The sequence below is a fragment of the Anguilla anguilla genome, chromosome 5 (genome assembly GCF_013347855.1).
Source record: "Anguilla anguilla isolate fAngAng1 chromosome 5, fAngAng1.pri, whole genome shotgun sequence".
NCBI lineage: Eukaryota > Metazoa > Chordata > Actinopteri > Anguilliformes > Anguillidae > Anguilla > Anguilla anguilla.
In genome coordinates, this window is record NC_049205.1 from 57,713,267 (window position 1) to 57,733,669 (window position 20,403).

Below are 20,403 nucleotides of genomic sequence, written 5' to 3' on the forward strand. Positions count from 1 at the left end.
TGTTTTGACCACAAGGTGGCGCAAAAACGATCAGCCAGAGTCAGCGTGCACCACTAAACGATGTCTGTTCTTGTTTTGCTAAGTCATTTTATTTTATGATTCTATGCCACCTTTGGAAATCCATGTAAAATACCTGGGGTGTGAGCAGTGTTTCAGAAACCGTTTTCCCTGGTGCACGGCGACTGCAGTGCTGACCGTTCTCTCTGCGGAGTTGTGTTTCGTTGACCCGGCCTTCCCGTGCTCCTTTCCCCCAAAACAGAAGCGCCCGCCGCGCTCAACGGCCCAGAACCCCGGCCCGGGGCGCCCGAGGGCCCGGCGGAGAACGAGGAGGACGGCAGCGAGGACGAGTGGGAGCGGGTCGGCCCCCGGAACAAGTCCTCCGTCACCCGACAGGCCGACTTCGTCCGCACCCCCATCACCGACATATTCGGAGGGCACATCAGGTAGGGGCCCGGGCGACGCGCTCGCTAGCTGGCGAAAAAGCCGCGCGCGACCGAGCAGGGTGTGGCTACGGCAGAGCGAAGCCTCGTGAATCTCATACGAGTTGAGCCTAGCGTGTGATGTCACGCAGCAGTGTAGTATGGGTAAGGTGACGAGCTGGTCTTGTAGCCTAAAGGTCGCAGGTTCGATTCCCGGGTAAGGACACTGCCGTTGTACCCTTGAGCAAGGTGCTTAAACTGCATTGCTTCAGTATATATCCAGCTGTATAAATGGATACAATGTAAATGCTATGTGAAAGTTGTGCAAGTCGCTCTGGATAAGAATGTCTGCTAAATGCCTGTGATGTAATGTCAGTGACTTCACTCCTTTCAACCAATCATTGTTTTCTGCTTTTGGGTCACATGAGTTGAGTGAGGGTGTGATTGACAGGACGTGGCAGCCCCGCCCCTCGTGGTAGTGCTTGTACCCACGCACTCCGCTCTTTAGCAGGTGCAGCTTAAATCGCGTTTGAGCTTGAGGTCTGAAGTGCCAGCAAGTGCCGTCTTTGAGACACCATATGTGACATCATATTTACCTGAAACCGCACGGGCACGGTCCGCTTCTCCCCACCCCCCCGAGTCTCTCTCTCTCTCTCTCTCTCTCTCTCTCTCTCTCTCTCTCTCTCTCTCTCTCTCGCCCACAGTTTATTTTGGTTGCTGGAGCTGCAGAACTGTGGCGCTGCCTGTTCCCTTCTTTACGTTGGCGCTGGGTGGGCAGCCTGGTGGTGGCCGCCCTGAGAGAATAGAGCCATCATTATCCGACCCCCCCCACCCAAACAAGGACACCCAACTGTGGGAAGACGTGTATACACACACAATCGTTCACAAACGCGTACGCAAACAAACGTGTGCACGTTTGCACGTGCACAAATGCACGAAAAGCAAGTGCATGCACGCTCGCACGGACACGCGTCTAGCGGGGCAATGTGAACTGCAACGAAAGCAGTTTCCAGTTTTCCTCTGTCCCTGCAGTACAAGGCTGTTGAAGAGGCTGACTTTGCGCAGCTAGCAGCTAGTGCTGTACCTGCACAGTCGTAGTTTAGTTTTTAGCTCAGAACAGCTAGCGCACATCTGCGGTCTGCTGTGATTGGTTTCTGGCCTGGAGATGGTTCTAGAGGTCGAGAGGGTTTAAATAATAATCCTTTTCAGCCATTAACTCGGACAAGCGGGCATATGGATTTCTTTTTTTTTTTTTCCCCTCCCATTTAAGATGTTTAAAGGTTCAAAGCTGTTTTTCGCCCAAAACGGAGCCGTTTGGAGGGAGATTGGCGTGTGGGAAAGGTGGAATGCGTTGTAAAGTCCTCTCTCCCGATTTCTGACGCTGAGTGGGACCCAGACTGGGCCTTGATCTCTCAGAGCAGCAGCTGCTGCAGCTGGGCGCCAGCTTCCTGTCTGATGGCAGGTCCCTCATCTCACTGCTCACGTCAGGCAGTGAAGGTCTCCAGAATTTACTGCCCAGTGGTAAAACGGTTCGGGCAGCTGGGAAAGTTTTCAGGTCCACACCCCCAAATAGGGGGGTGGTGCTGCCACTCGTACTTTGGGGTGCTGCCTCTCGGGTACTTTAGGGTGCTGCCACTCAGGTACATTAGGGTGCTGCCATTGTACCTTTGTACCTTTTGTACTCTTGACCTGGATGTCTCCAGTAACCATTCAGCTGTATAAGAGGGCAGTGTGTAAACGGAATGGTGTCTCCGGATAAGGACAGTGTTCTAAGATCTCCCGAAGTCTGCTTGTCCCCTGAGTTTAGTGCGTATATGATGTAGTATTTTGACTAATAACACCTGACCCTGGTGTTCTGTGTGCCCCTACCCCCCAACCCCCCAATCCTCCCCCCCCCCCATTCCCGCAGGTCGGTGGTGTACCAGCACAGCTCCAAGGAGTCGGCTACCCTGCAGCCCTTCTTCACCCTGCAGCTGGACATCCAGTCGGAGAAGGTGCGCTCCCTGCAGGAGGCCCTGGAGGCCCTGGTGGCCCGGGAGTCCGTCCAGGGCTACACCACCAAGACCAAGCAGGAGGTGGGTGGGCTTTCCGGAACCTTCCGGAACCTGGCGCCCCGTGTCGCTGGGAGTGGACGTCTTGTACTTTGTGTTGCGCGGTTGTCCTCTGGTTTCTTCTGTCTTTTTTTTCTTTCTTGTTTTTGTGGGATGTTTTTGTTTTGAAAGCAATCTGTTGCTGAAATGTTTTTTTGTGTTATTTTCACGCTCCAGAAACAGTTTGATCAAAGTCTTAAGATGAGGAGAGAGGGACGGCATATTTCCTTTGAACTCAGACGTCTTAAAAAGAAAAATGGAAAAAATTATGTAAAATGACCACATTCTTCGCTTTTCAGGTAGAACCTTCAGACTGTGGGTCTGTTGTTTGTCAGTCAGTCGTCAGTTTTGGCCCATTCAGTGGATGTTTGCAGTGCCGTCTACACAAGGCAAACACTCCCCTCCCAAAAAGCCCACCCCCCCCCACCCTATTGAAGGGCTTCAGCAGTCAGTGGTGTCTGATTTCTCTGGGCCGGAGGGGGACTCTTAAACCGCTGAAGAGAACAGTTTGTGGATGTGGACGGTGTGCCGCATTGTTTACAGAACTCGTAGTTCGAGATCGCGGTTGTGGAAAATGCGGCCGGTGCCTCTTTGAGCCGAAGGACCTCACCGCTGCGTGCTGGTATCTTGAAAGGGACATCTGCTGGGCAGCTGTATGAAACGGAGCCGTCTGCACACGCCTGTGTGTGTGTGTGTGTGTGTGTGTGTGTGTGTGTGTTTTTTTTACCACTTCTGTCTTCCATTTCACGGGAAGATGTCCGTCAGGGGCAGAATGTGAGGAGCTCCTGGCTTGTGTAGGCCGCTTGTTTGTCGTCGTCTTGCCGGTGGTTGCGCTTCGTTGACTCCTCAGGTGTGCCCTGCAGCTCACGAGCGGATTGAAATCAGTTTGTGTTTTCGTTCTCGACTGCTCTTGTTGTTGGGACCAGATTCCGGGCCGATTGGTTGCACCCGAAATGTTGACTGTTTGAATTCACGGAATTGGGAGTCAGAATGTAATGTGGCTGTTTGGGGCTGAATTTTTTCCGCACTTACCTCATTTTGATTTTTCCCTCCTCTCCTCTCCTCTCCTCTCCCCCCCCGTTTGTTTTTCAGATTGAGATCAGCCGGAGAGTGACTCTGGAGGAGCTTCCGCCCGTCCTGGTGCTCCACCTCAAGCGCTTCGTGTTCGAGAAGACCGGAGGGTGCCAGAAGCTGATCAAGAACATCGATTACCCCGTAGACCTGGAGATCAGCAAAGGTACCGTCGGCCGAGGGGGCGGGGCCAAGGGCGAACGGTCCGCCGGGCCTCGGGTTCAACAAGCGTGTCACAATAGGAGTGTCCGTTCACGGCCAGGGGTTCCGCTGTCCATGTCTGAAACGTATCCTAAGCTAAGCCAGCTAAATGTGGTTAAATACTATTAAAAACAACAATAACATGCAAAACACTGAAATGCAAAACAAGTCTGTCACTAATAATGCCGGGGATACTGGAATGATTAGTTATCGTATAAGTGCGGTGATCTACGTTCCTGGTCCTGGTAGGCCGTGGGGTCTGCCGGTTTTAGTTTTGGCCGAACATCAGCAACCGATTCAGACCCAGGAAACCAGGTGATGCGAGTTAACTGTGTAATCGACTGCGTAAGTTCTGAGTAACAGCAAAAAAAACAGCTGACCCTGCGGCCCACCGGTACCCGGAATGAAGTGTGTAGCTGCATAAGGTTAGCATGAGCACCTGCTAGCCTACCGCTAATGAGCCCAGTCAGTTTAAATGGCGGGAAAGCAGAGGCTAATGAACGAAAGCCCTTCGCGATGCGAGTTCGTAAGCGGGTGAGCTCACGGGCGCGCTCGGGGGAGATTTTGATTGACAGCGTGCCCGCGTGTCTCTCGCTGCCGGTCGTCAGGGAGACGGAGCCCCTCTGTCATCGTATGCAGATCACGGAACCCGTTCCCCAGCCAATCAGTGACTGCTATCGGAGTGGGTGGAAGGCTCTCAGGACAATCTGCTGATGGTCTTTGGCCAGCTCTCTCACAGTGATTGGATGATGATGATGATGATGCGCATTGTTCTGTATTTTATGAATGGACTTAATGTTGCAGCGTTTTGAGCGGGTAAACAGCTGTGGGTCACGTCCGTCCTCACTAGGGTCTGGCATCCAAATTAGCGCATTAGGAATGGCCTGACTTTAGTTCCCGCGGAACACGCTGGCACCTTTCATTGTCATTCGTGCTGGTTCCCATGACTACCAGGAATGCAGGCGGGGTGTGGCTGACTAACAGCATTGCGATAGGTTCCTCTTCACAGAGGAAGGACATTACCGAGGAGGTAACGCAGTTCCGCCATGTCCCGCTCGTTTGTGTTTGCTTGTGTGGAGGGTAATTAAGGATCAATTTTAAGTGCTTTCATCTCTGGTTAATATTCCTTTAATTGTCTGTTTTTATGGCGTTTATACCATATCTCTGTCCTCTGGAGTAAAACACAACGTACCACATCACCATATGCAGATAACACGACAGAAAAGTTGAAATTGTTGCTGAAGTTGTTTCTCCTAAAAGATTACTTGTTGGGCTCCTGTTCATTTTGGGGTCTCTGGGGGAATTTGTCCTAAAGTGTCCTGCTGTGAGTGCGTGTGGAGTTCCGGATGTCACATGACCACATCTGTGTACGCGGTCATTTTGGCAGGAAAGCAGTCTGGGCGAAATGAGTGAACATGAATGGCTGTGTCAAGCAGAATATGGCACAGCTGTAAAATTTTGGCACGGGGTGCCCTCCGCGCCTCACTGCCGATCGCTGTGAGCGTGTACGCTAACCTGCGCTGAGCCCAGGGTCTTTACCCTGTCGGTCTGTTCAGTGCCTTTCCTGACCTGGAGAGTTTTACTCCAGAGAAGGAAGCGCCCAAATCTGTGCTGTGAGCTCGGACAAGTGCACTCAAGGCATCCAGCTTTATTATGTAAGAGTCCCGCCAGAGAGGGACTGGGCTGTGTCTGGGAGTCTGCAGGCCCTACCTGCCCCCCCCCTCACGCCCTCGCCCCCCCCGGCCACGTTTCGCTCTACAGCATGTAGCGGCTAACGTGCTCTGGACCCGGACCCCGTCAAAACAGTGACTCGCCTCGCGACTCTCCTCATCTCCACCTCAGCCCTTGAGAATGCGTGATGCGTTTGCACCTCCGTCCTGTTTACTGTTCTCTCGTCTATTTGGAGAGCCCCCCCCCCCCCTTTCTAATCTGCCCCGCCCCCCATCCCTGTCCCACCCTCAACACCCCTCTTCGCCCCCCCCCCACCCCCTTCTAATACGCTCCGCCCCACCGTTGTTTATTTCTCTTGCCAATCGGGTTGTTGTAGGACATTTTGGATCTCGGACAGCCACTCCCATTCAGTGTTGGTGTCGGTCTACTTGGTAATGAGCACATAGCATGTATCTAGTGAGACTTCACAAACTTCAAAGCGCCCCCCCCCCCCCCCCCCCACCCCCACCCCAAATGGTGGTACTGAGATCAGAAACGGGTTGAGAAAAGGAGAAACAGTCGTCCGCGTGCTCGTGGTCAGCACTGGGCCAGGCTGTTTGCAGATTTGTTGGAGTGGGCTGAGCCTCAGCTTGTTTATGAGCAGGTGATGTCCTGCCAGCATTTTAGCCGGGGGTGGAATGCGGTGTGTCATGCTATCTGGATTTGATTTGATTTAACACATGCTCGTAGTATTGTTCCACTTTTTTTCCCCCCAAAGTTTTACGGGGGCGTTTGTTTTCTTGAATATCGGCGGAATATGTTGGATGACGCTGTGCTTGTGTGTAACATTGATGCTGAGTGTACGTTGATTTGATGTTTTATTTTGTTTTGTTTTTTTTGTTTCTCTTTCAGATCTCCTGTCCCCAGGGGTGAAGAGTAAAATCTTCAAAGGCCAAAGATCCTACCGGCTCTTTGCAGGTACGCCATTTAAAAACTGAAACGGAATTTCATGAGGAATCTCTGGGGTTTCCCCACACACCTGCAGCCACACACTCCTCTGTTCTACTGCCCTGTGTGTGTGTGTGTGTGTGGGGGGGGTGTGTGGGTGTGTGTGTGTGTGCGTGCGTGCGCTCGCTCGCCTGTCAGTACTGTTTGGCACTTGATATATGCACCCCTCGTCCATTGTCCTCCTTTTGAGTCCCATAGTTAATTTTCTCAGTTTCATAATCTCTCTTCACCAGCAGCAGTTTGGCCTCATTGGTTGTATTCTGTCAGCCACATCTTGGGAACGTCCAGTTGGCCCCTGCGACTGGAACACCCCTTAAGCTGAGTCTGCCTGTGAGATAAATAGTCCTCACTACAGCCCATTAAGAAGACACACTCGGGTGCTGTGGGAGGCTCTCTGCTTGTTCCGTGTGTCGCTGCCAGGTGGCGGGGCCAGCACTCGCGCGTTCATCGCTGGAGTTCCTGTACATGTCCCAAAGTACAGAAAATGAAATCGTTTCCAGAAAAAGAACAGGAGAACCTTCGAGAAAGAGAAAGAACCCCCCCCTCCCAACGTTTGGGTTTTGTCTCGGGCCTTGGTCGCTGTTGGCGTGTGGTGATGCTCGACTCCTTTAATGGGAATTGGCCACGATGACCCTAGCAGAATATGATTTGATGCTTCCAAATCTCTGAGCTCTCTTCCATATTCCCTGCAATAGGGAATTAAAAACGATTTTTTTTTTTTTTCAAAAATATTTTTAAGTCCAATGTCGAGTAACACGTAGGCATATATGGTATTTATATGTTTTTTTTGTGGTAGCTTGGAATCAAGCTATTCAGTACTTTAAAGAATGTTGAAGTTTATTGACATTATTAAATGAAATTAGTCAGACTTTACTTTTCTCATCTGCTGGTGCGTTATGCCGGCTTCCACACACAGCTGTGAGGTCCTGTCTGAGCTCTTGCGTCATGTAACCTGTTGAAACTGCCCGTCTGTGTCCTCCAATGGCTGTGAGCTTTGTTCACTTTGTATTCTGCGTAGAACTTTGGTTTAATGCGGGCGTCCTCTCCTCCTGTCAGTAGTCATGATCGCGGCGTTTGCAGAAGAGCGGCTCGTCTGACCGGGGAACTCTCACTTTCTGTGCAATTTCCCTGGTTTTTTTTTTTTTTTTTTTTTTTTTTTTGTGGGCTGATCGTTTGGTTTTCGCAGCCAAGGACATTTAAAAATGTCTTTCTCCAAGAAGGAGAGCCCGGGACAGTCCGCCCACCCTTTTGTGTAGTTTGTTTTATTTAGACGGGCAGGTTGGAGAGAGAGAGAGAGAGAGAGAGAGAGAGAGAGAGAGAGAGAGTATAATGGGTAGAGGAGGAGCCCCGGCGGAGAGGGAGCGCCGTGGCGGGCGATCGAACCCCCGCCCGCGTGAGGGGGGAATCCCACGTGGCCGAGTTTCGGCTGCCCCGCGGACTGGCACCGCCCGTCCCGCCAGCACCTTGACATTTTGACACAGGCCGCAGGCTGTTAAAAGGAGAGGCGTCTGGTCTACCTGGCGTCTGGTCTACCTGGCCACGCGCGCCCAAACAGACGGTCCCCAGACATAACACAGCGCAGCAGAGAGCATTGATTGGCCCCTGGAAGTAAAATATACAGACATAAACAGGGTATAAACAAGGGGTTGCGTGTTTGGGGTCATTGGAACCTTCAGAGAATTCCACGGAGTTTGGCATTCATATCTGATTTCTCTTTTTTTTTTTTTTCCCTTAAATTCTGTAATTCCATCCATGTTCTTGTTGTTGCAGGTTCTATGGGTTCCTACTGCTTTAATTGGAAGTTTAAAAATAATAAATTGATAGATATGCATTGCAGATACCTTTGGCAACAGTAGCAGTTAAAAAGATATATTTATTATCACATCTGGTCCTGAAAGGCCTATATGCTACTTGGGATGGATGAAAGATCATCTCTTGGCTGTGAATGCCTGCGGTTTCTGCTGGATCTCTCTGCTGTAACCCCGCTGTGCAGTAGGGTCAGCAGGACGGTTGATTTAGATGCCTTGAATCGGTGTCGTTTGTTTAAATTCTGTCCCAGCAATTACAGGTGATCTCGGTGTTTGTGCTTCTGAAGGATGCAACGCTGAAAAAAATCCCAGAGTTAACCCGTCAAAGAGCAAAAACTGCTACGGTGGCTTAATTTTATGCTCTCTTCATTACGTGTTTACGTTTAAAGAAGAAAGTGCTTCACACTCTCGACACGCCTGTGACTATAGAATATTGCCACTGTATTATTCAAGCAGACTGCTGTTGAAGCTGCTTACTTCTTTTAAAACTTCCAACTGCCAAACAGAGTGAAATCACTGAAGTTCCCCAGTAGTGAACACGGTGTTTTTATTTTCCCCGTGAAAGATTGTGGGTCTGAAAGCAGATGTGCTTTTTATGGGTGCTGTGTTCGGTTATCTCTGAAGTGTCTGGTTTGAGTGCTGCTTCGTAAGATAACATGGACATGATAACAAGGCACCAGCACGGACGTGGCCGTTCTGTACTGCAGTTTGTCTTTAGTTTTACTCCCTCCCTCCCCTCTGTTACAGAACGTTGTGACTTTGGCAGTTACTGAAATTTCCTGAAAAAGAATGTCACAAGAAGGGAACGCGATTAGAACAAACTGCTGAGGAGAACTCAGTTTTGTGGTGTTGAGTGTGTTGGCAGTGCAGCAGTTTGTCGTGTTGAGTAAGAAGTGACTCGCTGTGCTGCTGGTCCCTGGATAACTGGCTCCTGTCAGCTTAAAAGAAGTGGTATTTTATCCCCTCACTCTTGTTGTAGTAAAAAAGGACTTGATAGTTTGTGTGCTGACTGCAGGGTCTTCCAGCCCAACATTAACACCGCCCTGCAGGGCTTTGCAAGGCTAGACTCTGATTGGCTGTTTACCCATATGTTTAGGTCTGTCCAGCTGGGCTTGGAAAGCTAGATGAGTGCTGATTGGGTAGCTGAGTTACCGGTCCTCTGCATGCTTCCTGCTGATTGGCTGCATACCTGTGTGCCTGAGTCTACTCAGCTGGGCTTGCAAAGCTCGCAGAGTGCTGATTGGCTGGCTGAGTTACTGGTCCTCTGCATGCTTCCTGCTGATTGGCTGCATACCTGTGCTCCTGAGTCTACTCAGCTGGGCTTGCAGAGCTCGCAGAGCACTGATTGGCTGGCTGAGTTACTGGTCCTGATGAGGTGTGACATTTGACTCTGGCATCCGCTGTCTGCCGTCTCCTGCTCGGGTGACCTTTATCAGGTTATTATGGGCTGTCTGCCAATCAGGCAATCAGTCAATCGGTTATTTACTCAGAATTAATTGGTTTTTGATTGATTTACTGATTTTTATTAAAGTCAGGTGTCTCATCACTATTTTTTCGATGGCCAACGACCATATAGGTTAAAAAAAAAAAACGGTAAAGATTTATCGGCAGGAAGTGCACACACTTATGTTTCAGCACTTTTTAAGTAGCATTGTCACTACTGAACAGGGTTCGGTTTTCCAGAGCTGTGAGTGTGTGTGAGAGAGCAAACGAGAGAGAGAGAGAGCGGGGGTTGGATGGAAAACTTAGTTAAATGAGGAACAGGGGGAAAATATTCTCTCACTCTGGGAGAATGGTAATGATTGACAGCTGCTCCTAGAAAGCAGTGGAGCAGCACGGGGAGCAGCTTCCAGCTGCTCTGCAGTCTGTTAAACAGTCATATTCCTGGACATGGAGGCAGGCTAAGTGGGTTTAGGCAAAATAAGGGGAAAAACTGAAAGTTTTGGAGGGGCGGTTACTGGCTGAGCATGGGAGCACTGGTGACCCGTGAGAACTCCTGGGACGGTCTGTCCTCGGGCGAAGTTAGGGTTTTATGGAAGTTGTTCGGGGTGACGCTGCGTGTCGCCTGCTGGTTTGCTGCTGTGTTGACATATCCAGACTTTGTACATCCATTCCCGAGAAAGGTCATGGTAGGTTTGGGGAGGGGGGTCGTTGGGGGGAGTTGGCGCACAGACCGATGGTCATTGGGTGCACACCGTTCTCAAACTCGGTATTCCCTCTCTGTTTCTGCCCCACGTCCCCCCCCCCCCCCCCCCCCCCGTTCTCCCGCAGTTGTGTATCACCACGGGAACAGCGCCACCGGCGGCCACTACACCACGGACGTGTTCCACATCGGGCTGAACGGCTGGCTGCGCATCGACGACCAGGCGGTGAAGGTGGTGGCGCAGCACCAGGTGGTGAAGCAGACGCCCGAGCGCTCGGCCTACCTGCTGTACTACCGCCGCATCGACCTGCTGTAGAGCCCGCCCGCCCGCCCGCCCGCCACGCCGCCCCACTTCTTCTCTCGCAAGGTTCTCCTCTTCCTGCCCTGATCTGCCCCCGCCCCACCACCCCTTTCCCACCCTCAACCTCAACCAACCCCACCCCCCCCCGCCCCCACCCACCACGCCTTTCCCACCCTCAACCTCAACCAACCCCTCCCCTCCGCCCCCACCCACCACTCCTTTCTCACCCTTAGCCTCAACCAACCCCCCCCCCCCCCCCCCCCCACCCACCTTTTCCAGTGAGCCAGCTTTCCCAGTGACTCTTTACCCTTTTTAACGTTTTGGAAGAAGAAGAAGAAGAAAAAGAAAAAAAAGACAAAAAAAAAATGCTAAAGACTTTTGAACTGAGCTGTCTTCCTCTCGTCTGTGCAGTGCTGCTGGGTTTTTAAATTGCTGAAAGGACAGACAGTTGGACAGGGGGGACAGACGGACTGGGATCTCACCCCCCCCCCCCCCCCCCAGCCTCGTTCAAACTGGGAACTTACTGTTATCTTCAGAGTGAGGACTTTACCACAGGAGATTAACAGTTGTCAGACTGCTGGAAAATGTTCTTTTCTTTTTTTTTTGGTTTATTTTGGTTTAATTTCACTTCTTTTTTTCATTTTAAACAGAATAGTAATGAAAATCGAGAACTGTTTTTTGCCTTTTAGCAAGGAGAGGTTTCGGTCTGGCAAATTCACAGCAGTTCACACTCGTTCAGAACTACCCCAGTGCGTGAGAGAGCCCTGCACCAGCAAAAAGGGGGAAAAAAAAACAAACAAAAAATTTGTGTGTAGATCTTAACGTACAAATCTTTGTTTCCTAACTCCCGAAATGAGTATTCTCTTCCTCACGGCCACCTCTTCCTCCTCTTCCTCCTCACTTCCTCTCTCTCTGCCCAATGCTTTTATATCTGTGTAACAATTGAGCCATCGATACGTGGAGAAAAGGAGGGAGATGCCGGTCGTTCTGAAACAAAATGGCTTCTTTGAGGGGAAAAAAAAAAAAGAACATTTAAAAAAAGAAAAACCACAGTGTGGTGTTTGGGTGTAGAGTTAGTCTATAAAGAGAATCTAAATAATGAAAAAAATGATTTTTAATGCGCTTTAGGATGTAAAGAGGAAATGGCTTATGTGCACGCAAAATATATTAAAAAAAAGAAAAATTCATGAAAAGGTAAACGTGGACGTGCAGATGTGTACGTTTCTGCAGTTAAAGAAAGAAAGAAAGAAAGAAGAAAAAAAAAGATGAAATAATTGTGAAGCCGGGTGAGGGTCACTTTACCCCGCTCTCTTGGGGACTGTGGAAAACGCTTTCTGTGTACGCTAAGCTGGAGAAAAACCAATGAAGTCCGAGATTCATTACAAATGTTTGCCTTTTATTCATTTGTGGTTTTCTTTCATCCCCCCCCCCTCCCCCCATCCCCCCACACCCCCAAATAATGTTTGTCATACCATTTTTAATGCACCAGTTTGCAAGATTCCACCTTACCCTACTGGTTGCCCTGTGACTTAATGTTCAAGCCCCTCCCACTCTTTCAGTGAAGAAGGCTGTTGATTGGTTGACTGTGTAACTGCCTGACCCAGCGTCTTCTGCGTGTGAAACCGTGGGTCGGAGTCGGCGGCGACTTCCTGTTAACTCTGTACCGCTGCATCCTGGTTACGAGGGAGACCGCCTGTGACTCGAGTGACGTGATTTTGGGGTTGGGAAGGGGTGTAGGGAAAACCACCCCCCCATACACACACACACACACACACACACACACACAGCCTTGCGCAGGACAGCTTGCTGAATCCCTGGGGGGGCGGTTCATGCTTTTGTCTCCAGCATCATGCTTATTCATCGATTGTGTTCATTTGAATTATAAAGTTTAAGCCGAAATGGTGTTTCTGCTGAATTGTTTTTTTGTTTTTGTTTCGTTTTTTGTTTTTCTTGTTGCAAATAACAATCCCTCCCCTCATGTTTTACCTGGATATAAAATTGGTTTAATTTACAGAAAAAAAAAATACCCAAGGTAAAGCACAATGATAAATAAAATTGTACAAGTACATCGCTTGATCATCTTAATTCTTTTTTTGCCCTCAGTGTAAAACACCAGACCATCAGTGTTCACATGCGAACCTTAAACAGTAATTGTACATACAGCTACTGTGCTGCATGAGTAAAAGCATGTTGAAAACAGATCCACAGAACATGAAATTTTTTATAATTAATGGAATTACCATAAGTACTTGTCAGTGTTCATCACTTCACAGATGATATATTTTTGAACTGAGTGACTGTTTTTCTCATTGCATTGTGGGGGTGACTGAGTTGTATCAGGGTGTGTGTGTCTGTGTGTGTCTGTGTGTGTGTGTGTGTGTGTGTGTGTGTTGCTGATGGCAGGACCTCACTCTGGGCCAATAATAAAGTGCAGTGCTCAAACTCTGGGCCAATGATAAAGTGCAGTACTCAAACTCTGGGCCAATGATAAAGTGCGGTTACAGGTTGAGTGTGAGTGGTCTTCTCGTCTAAGCGCAGGTTTCTGTGGGGTGTCCAGGTGGTGTGAAAGGGGGCGTGGTTTACCCCATGGGACTTTCGGGTAGGGGTACTGCCGGACTGAGCCCTGTTTTCTTTTCTTTTTTTTTCTCTCTCTCCCTTTATTTTAGTCATTTAACTGAGGATGCATTTTAGGGTGTAAATGCTGTACATATGCCTCTAAATTAGGCTTAAATTTGGAGAAAAAAAAGAAAATTAAAGACCATTCATTCCCCTCTTAAATGTATTGCAACTCTTGTTTCTCACTAAGGAATGAAATTAAATGTAGGTTCTGGAAATGGACGTGGGGAAAAAAAAATACAGCTGACATGGCACTGGGGTCCTCAGTGGTAGTTACAGCCCTGGTTGTGGGGCTGGTTGCGGAGTGCGTGTGTTGCCCACAGGCTGAGGTACAGTGCTGAGATGGGGACAGGCTTCATTTCCTTTCTTCTGTTCACAGGCGTCACTCTAGACCACCCCCAGAGCTCTGGCCCTTTCTTTCAGGTGGCAGGTGCGTAGGCCGCTGTGGAATGAATGTAAATTAATACGTGAGTCTTCTGTAATGGAATCTACACAACTTCCTTATGAGGCCTCCTGTTGGACTCTCATTAACTTCGCATCCAGGCCTTAGGAAAATCTCAATTGGGCCACATTGTGATTACTGATTACAACATGGTGCTTTCTCAGCTGTGATCCCATCTATTACCTTGTCCCCTTCCTACCTGTGAACAAAGAACAGAATCCTAAAACTGGGAGGACTGTCCCCTTCCTACCTGTGAACAAAGAACAGAATCCTAAAACTTGGAGGACTGTCTGCTTTCTGTCTGTCTGCATACAGAACAGAATCCTAACACGGTAGGGATTGAAAAAAAATCTCTGATTGGGAAAAAAAAAAAAAAAGAATAAAAAAAATCAAAATATGCAGTGGAGAATTTATTACTGTCACTATTGGGAGGGGTTTCCATTGAATTGCTGACTAATTCCCCGTCTGGAAAACGTCAGTATGCGCAGTTCTCGTAGCCAGGAGCTTTGTTTTTTAGAACACAACGTGAGACTGCAGAGATGTCATAACGGATTGCGTTCAGGGATTCCAGAGGCTTTGACAGAGGAGTGAGAGTCTCAAACGCCTCCGAATATTTGGAGCATCTTGAACCGGACCGTCTGCTTCATCTGGTTAAGGTCTTTTTGTCGGTTTAATTTCCAGGTGGCCGAGGACACTGTTTCTAAAGGATGCCAGAGGGTGCGTTATTAAATGACCTTTTTAAAATTTGACTTATGCTTTAATATTTTCCACAGTGAATTTATCACTAAGTGTCATCTGATACTCCCCGCCCCCCCTCAACATCTGAGTTTAATTGTTTTAATGTGGTCCTTGTTGCACAGTCTAATCACAGCTGATGATATTAATAATATTCTTCATAACCCAAGGGCCGGTTCCAATGTGGTGAGAGATTTTTTTTTTTTTTTTTTTTTTGTCTGTTCCTGATGTGCTCGGTTTGTCAGTCCGTTTAATCTTTTTTGATTGAGAGTTTTTTAATGTTCTGGCCAATGGTTTTTTGAGGGCCTTTTTGGACACATTGTCCAAATCGTGAAATTGATTTCATAACCCTGATGATATGATCCTGGCAGAGACACACCCGAGGTGAAAACAATTTGTGAAGTTCTTTTTCCTCTTTTTCTCCCAAATTTTGTGATTGACCCGCCCTTTCGCCACCATTCTGGTCCATTTGGGACGGGCCCCAGACGAGTGCGTGCTCAACTCTGACCAGCGTGATGCTACTGCCCCTGCTTTTCACACTGTGGTGTCTGAGTTAGCCTTTCGTAGACGTGAGTCTGGGAGAACATGCTCCATGAGAAGCTCAACATGCTCACTTGGCAGGTGCTCTGTCAGCCTGTGGGGGGCGCCAAATCTGAAAAAGTTGCTGTCGTTTCTTGACAGATACCAGATCGTGGGGGCCCATCCATGTACAGGAACTCTACCTTAAGAGTCACCAGGCGATGGGGCCGGTCCATGCACTGGAACAGTGCCTTAACATATACCACTCCATGGGAGTCATCCACACATACAAACAGTGCCTTTACAGAGACCCATGAATTGATTTCACTAACTGGTTCTACCTCCTGGCTGAGGAATTGTGGTAATTGGCAAATCCAGGTGACTGGAAAAAGGTCCTGGGGAGGACTTTTACTTTCCGAACCTGGGTTTTCTACCTCTGCCGGATGGTGAGGCCCGTCCACACTCATGAACTGTGCCTTTACAGGTACCAGAGCATGAGGCCCTTCCATAACATAAAAACGATGCCTTAACAGATAACTGGTCATGGGACCCATCTGCTCCAACGCACCACACATTTGGGTCAACCAATGCCAAGGAACACCACCTTGATAGGAATGCACCCCCCCCTTACCTGTTGTTTTTTCATCGGGAACTAAAAAGCTCAGAAACAGTGGCCAAATTAAACGTTTTGGGTGCGTGGGAGATGCTTTCTGTATTGTGGGAAGTGGAGGAGTTACGATTAAACTCCTTCAGCCGTTTGGTGAACTACACGAAAGCCACAAGCTCTGTAAACGGGTACTGGTTTTATCATTTATACATCTGCTCTCACAGTTCCTTACGGAGAATCGTCTCTGGAATGCCCTCTTTAAAAAGTCTTCCTGCACCGTTTGTTTTTTACGCTCTCGGCCAATAAAAAGCGTGCGCTCGTGACTGATCCCGTGACTCCCCGATTCCCCCGATTCCGAGTGCTGTTTTTTCGGGCAGCCTGTCTCTGTTTTTGGTTACGGCGCTCCTAAAATTATTTTCGAAACTTGGAACACCTCCTCCCCACCCACCCAAGTGTTTTCCCTCTGTAATGTGGTTGTGATTAGCTGTTCACTGTGCAGTTTTACGCTGAAAGACCACGCGGTGCGATTCAAGCAACGTGTCACATCCCCTCTCCCTCATGTCAGGAAAAACATGGAACATGATTGGCTAAAGGCCAGCGTACAAGCAGTGTTTATCACTTCAAGTTCAAAGCTGATGTAATTCTGGCCTGGCTTAGAAAATTATGCAAGCTTGCTAGGTCTTTATTAGATATATTTGTCTTTTATTTAATGTTTACGACCAGGACATAGTGCTACACAAACAATTTTGTTTATAGCAGAAGTTTAGATTCTGATGGGGGGAATGATTCTTGAACCCCATAATGGGTCAGTTAAATTAGGCTGTCAGTTAAATTAGGCTTGCTCATTTCAGCCAATCAAAAGACGGTGTCCTCTTCTCAGGGGGACAAAAATTAGTGGTTAGAATCGGTGAAAACTTGGGAGAACTGTGGGTAAATGACCTCCATGTTTCCAAAGAGGACACCCACAGCCTGCCGCCGACGGAGTGACATCACTCTCCAGAACTGCTCGAGCGGGTTCGAGGCCTGTGTTTGTCCCAGAACAGGTGTATCCGCGTTTCCATCCTCAGCACGTTCATTTCTCACGCTGGTGGGTTTTGGTCGTTCCGCACGGTGGCACAGGAGAGAAGGTCCTTCACTGGCGTCTCATGCTGGGCGCTGTAAGGCACGTCTCAGTCGTCCGAACTGATTTGGCCGCTCCTTACTTCCCCCATCTCTGTGGTGGGCCACTCCTCACCTTCACTGTGCCTGCGGTAGGCCCACCTCCCTCCACAGTCCCTGTAGTAAGCTGCTCTTCCCCTCCACAGTCCCTGTAGTAAGCTGCTCTTCCCCTCCACAGTCCCTGTAGTAAGCTGCTCCTCCCCTCCACAGTCGCTGTAGTAAGCTGCTCCTCCCCTCCACAGTCCCTGTAGTAAGCTGCTCCTCCCCTCCACAGTCGCTGTAGTAAGCTGCTCCTCCCCTCCACAGTCCCTGTAGTAAGCTGCTCCTCCCCTCCACAGTCCCTGTAGTAAGCTGCTCCTGTCCTCCATGGTCGCTGTGGTAGGTCCACCTCCCCTCCACAGTCCCTGTAGTAACCTGCTCCTCCCCTCCACAGTCCCTGTAGTAAGCTGCTCCTCTCCTCCATGGTTGCAGTCATAGACCACCCACCCCACCATGGTCCAGCAGAGTGAGCATCAGACTTGAACCTGTTTCTGAGCAGCTGTGTCACACACAGACAGTATATAACTGTCAGGTTATAAAAGCGGTTAAGTTCGGCCTGGTGTTTTTATTTATGACGCACTGGTGAGGGGTTCTGGCCCATTTGGCAAAAATGAGGCAGTTTATTTACTGTCTGCCAGCCCGAGTTGTGGTCATAAGCTGTAGTTCAGGGATCAAGTCAGGGAATCTGCAGCCCAGGTTCTGGAGAGCTTCGGGGCGAGCAGGTTCTTGTTCATATGCAGGAGTTCATTGATCACTAAGAGCAGGTGATTACAAAGCTGCTTCACGTGGTCTCTGGGGGTCATTTCGTCATTGTTTCAGATGCAGTGACATCACAGAAAGCCAAAAAAAAAAATTGGGCATGGTGGGTAGTTTAACACTTTATGAGGTGTGAGATCACAAATATCTGAACGTTATAATGCTGGTGTAACATTTACTACTGGTAATTGAAAGCAATGGAGTTCTAGAACGCTAACTTAGAATTTTGAGAAAACATTCCAGAAAACCTACTCTTCAGAGGATTGACAAGCAGGATTTTGTCTCTTGAGCTGAGCGACCAGAGCAGTTTCTCTTGCATAGCGAGGTGTGGATCGCAATGCCTCCTGGAACTCTTTCTCTTTGTACAAACGCTGTGGACTGTTACCCATCACCCCACCCCACAGGGAAGCTGTACCACGTTCTGCACTGGTACGGACGGGACTGGGTCGAGACGCGATGTTTCGGGCCGTCCTGCAGGGACTTCCGCCCTCCTTATACGCGCAACGTGCAGTTCTGAGGAGCTGAGCTGTGGCCACCTACATCATGACCCTTCCCAAACTCCTCACTGCCTTTCAAACTGCCTGCTTCGTATTGCTGGCACTTGTTTTCCTTGGCCTGCAACTACAGAATAAATCCTGCCTCTACTGGGCCCGTCGCATTTAGCTGCTGTTTGTCTGTCATCTGTCTGGTTTTTTCTCTGAAATGAGATCCTGCTCTTTGCTGTAGGCCACCGCCTACACACGCAGGCAGACAGACAGCCTTATATTCGGAAATGTCATTTGACCGCAATAGCACCACCGCCATATAAATATTCCAAACGCTTTATTAGAACACTAAGGGAGGATTATGAAACATTATTTGACAATATATACATACTCTGAAACGATGCTTTTTTTATTCTGCAAACTTAGTAAAAAAAAATAACATAAAATTTAATTTTATCCACTATTTCATTTTTATAAAATGTTCTTCCCATTTGGAATACCTGAACATGTTCATATATTCCATCTCCTGGCACCAACGTCTCGCCTCATTTTTGGGGAACACAGAGGAGCGCCCCATTGGCACCGCAGTACCCCCAGCTGAGCTGCACAGTTAAAGTGCCCTGTGTGGCTGGCACAGGCAGACTGTGCAGCACGTGTCAGCACGCTGAACCAGCGCGTTACCAGGATGAGCCAAAGTTTTTACATTTTGACCATAACAGTGCGATCTGTCCCTGACTATGTTCGCCCCTCTGTCATTTAAATCTTATTATTGGCTGCCACCACCGGAAATATTTTAGCGGGGAAATGTTTTGTCTTCGGTTCCCTTTCGAACGCTTCCGTTATAGTGCTCTCGTGTGCGTATGCCGATCAGGCCGGTCTCTTGGATTGCCGAGTGTTTTGTGATTATATCAATATGTACCGTTACTCCAATGCACTCATAGGACAGAGTACACGATCAGCTACTCAGCCCTCATGTCTGTGGTCCCACCCTCTACTGTGAAGGCCTGTTTCCATGGGGATGATAATTGATTAATTGACTGCTTTTTGCACTTGTGTTGTATAGTCTAAAATCTAAATGTGTCGCTCTTCTTGGCCCGGTCTCTCTTGTAAGAGAACTTTTAATCTCAATGGGACTAACCTGGTAAACTGAAGGTCTAAGCCTGTAGCTATAACTATAAATCAAGTCACTAGCTTGTTGTTTTACACACCTCTCAATCGACAACCACGTGCTTCCTGTGGGTTACAAAATTGCTCAAAGAATGATCTGAATGACAGTTTATCTCCAATGCATTTGTGTAAACCTTTTGGATCATTTGAATCTGACTATTTCCTGGGTTCCTGGTTGATGGGGTTAAATGTGTTTACCTGTTGTCCTGCCAGGTATCCTGTGTCTCTGTCTCTCTCTCTCTCTCTCTCTCAGGTCCTCTTCCCTTTTCAGTTACCTATCCTCAGGGTCTCATTAGTTCCTGCATCCCCCCCCCCCGCCTGGCCCCCGGCTGATCTGAGGTCCCATCTGCCGTGAATTCGGTGAGCAGCACAGCTAAGGGGAGTTCTGCTGTGACCCCCCCCCCAACCCCAAATAAACCTCCAGACCCTCGCCCTTGGGGGGGCTGCCTGGTTCTGCAGACTGGCGCCAGGGCAGGGCAGGGCAGCCCTGGAGGGGAGGGGGGGGGGGGTGCTGAGGTAAGTGGAACACCCCGCCCCCCTCTTTGGGGACCGTGGCACCTAAACCTGAACTTCATTCTCCTCCAGGGGTCATGGCCCCCTTCCAGTGACCCCCAGGCAGATAAAATGGCTGACAGCTCATTCCATCCTTCCCCCCGGTTACTTCATTAAAATGAACTCCTGACCAGGAACGTCCATGCATTGTTTGCATTGTGTCTAAACCCATTTTTTAAAATCATATTCAGGTGTGGACGGGTTATGGATCAAGGTTAAAAGCCCCCCCCCCCCACCCCCACCCACACACACACACACCAAGATTATATCAGTACAGAATTTCATTAAAGAACTTTAAATCCAAATAAATGATCCAAATAAATGAATCCACCATGGCTTATAATGAATGCAGCATTTGGCATTTTAGAATCTGAACTCGTGAAATAGCAGCCCCTAGTGGACAGATAGTGAAATTAACATTGTTCAGAGCCGGCTCGGTTAACAGCTCGCTGTAGCTGCCAGGTGCTCAGGCTGTACATGGAATCATGTGTTCATGTAAGAAGGTTCTCATAACTGAGGTGTTCATGTAAGAAGGTTCTCATAACCGAGGTGTTCATAATGCAGAAATCATGTGTTCATGTAGGAAGGGCTTCATAACTGAGGTGTCTATAATGCAGAAATCATGTGTTCATGTGA

General features: G+C 48.8%; 1 protein-coding gene across 2 annotated transcripts in view; it reads left to right on the forward strand.

The window, feature by feature from the left end:
• The window catches only part of LOC118228344 (ubiquitin carboxyl-terminal hydrolase 10-like), a 32,306-nt gene extending 21,476 nt beyond the window's left edge, over positions 1 to 10,830 (forward strand). For both annotated transcript variants that reach the window (XM_035419805.1, XM_035419806.1), the window contains 5 exons: positions 260 to 443; positions 2,329 to 2,494; positions 3,602 to 3,746; positions 6,344 to 6,409; positions 10,519 to 10,830. In XM_035419805.1, coding sequence (XP_035275696.1) covers positions 260 to 443; positions 2,329 to 2,494; positions 3,602 to 3,746; positions 6,344 to 6,409; positions 10,519 to 10,706 — 749 coding nt within the window. In that variant the 3' untranslated portion in view covers positions 10,707 to 10,830. The remainder of the gene's footprint in view (positions 1 to 259; positions 444 to 2,328; positions 2,495 to 3,601; positions 3,747 to 6,343; positions 6,410 to 10,518) is intronic.
• Positions 10,831 to 20,403: the final 9,573 nt, after the last annotated feature.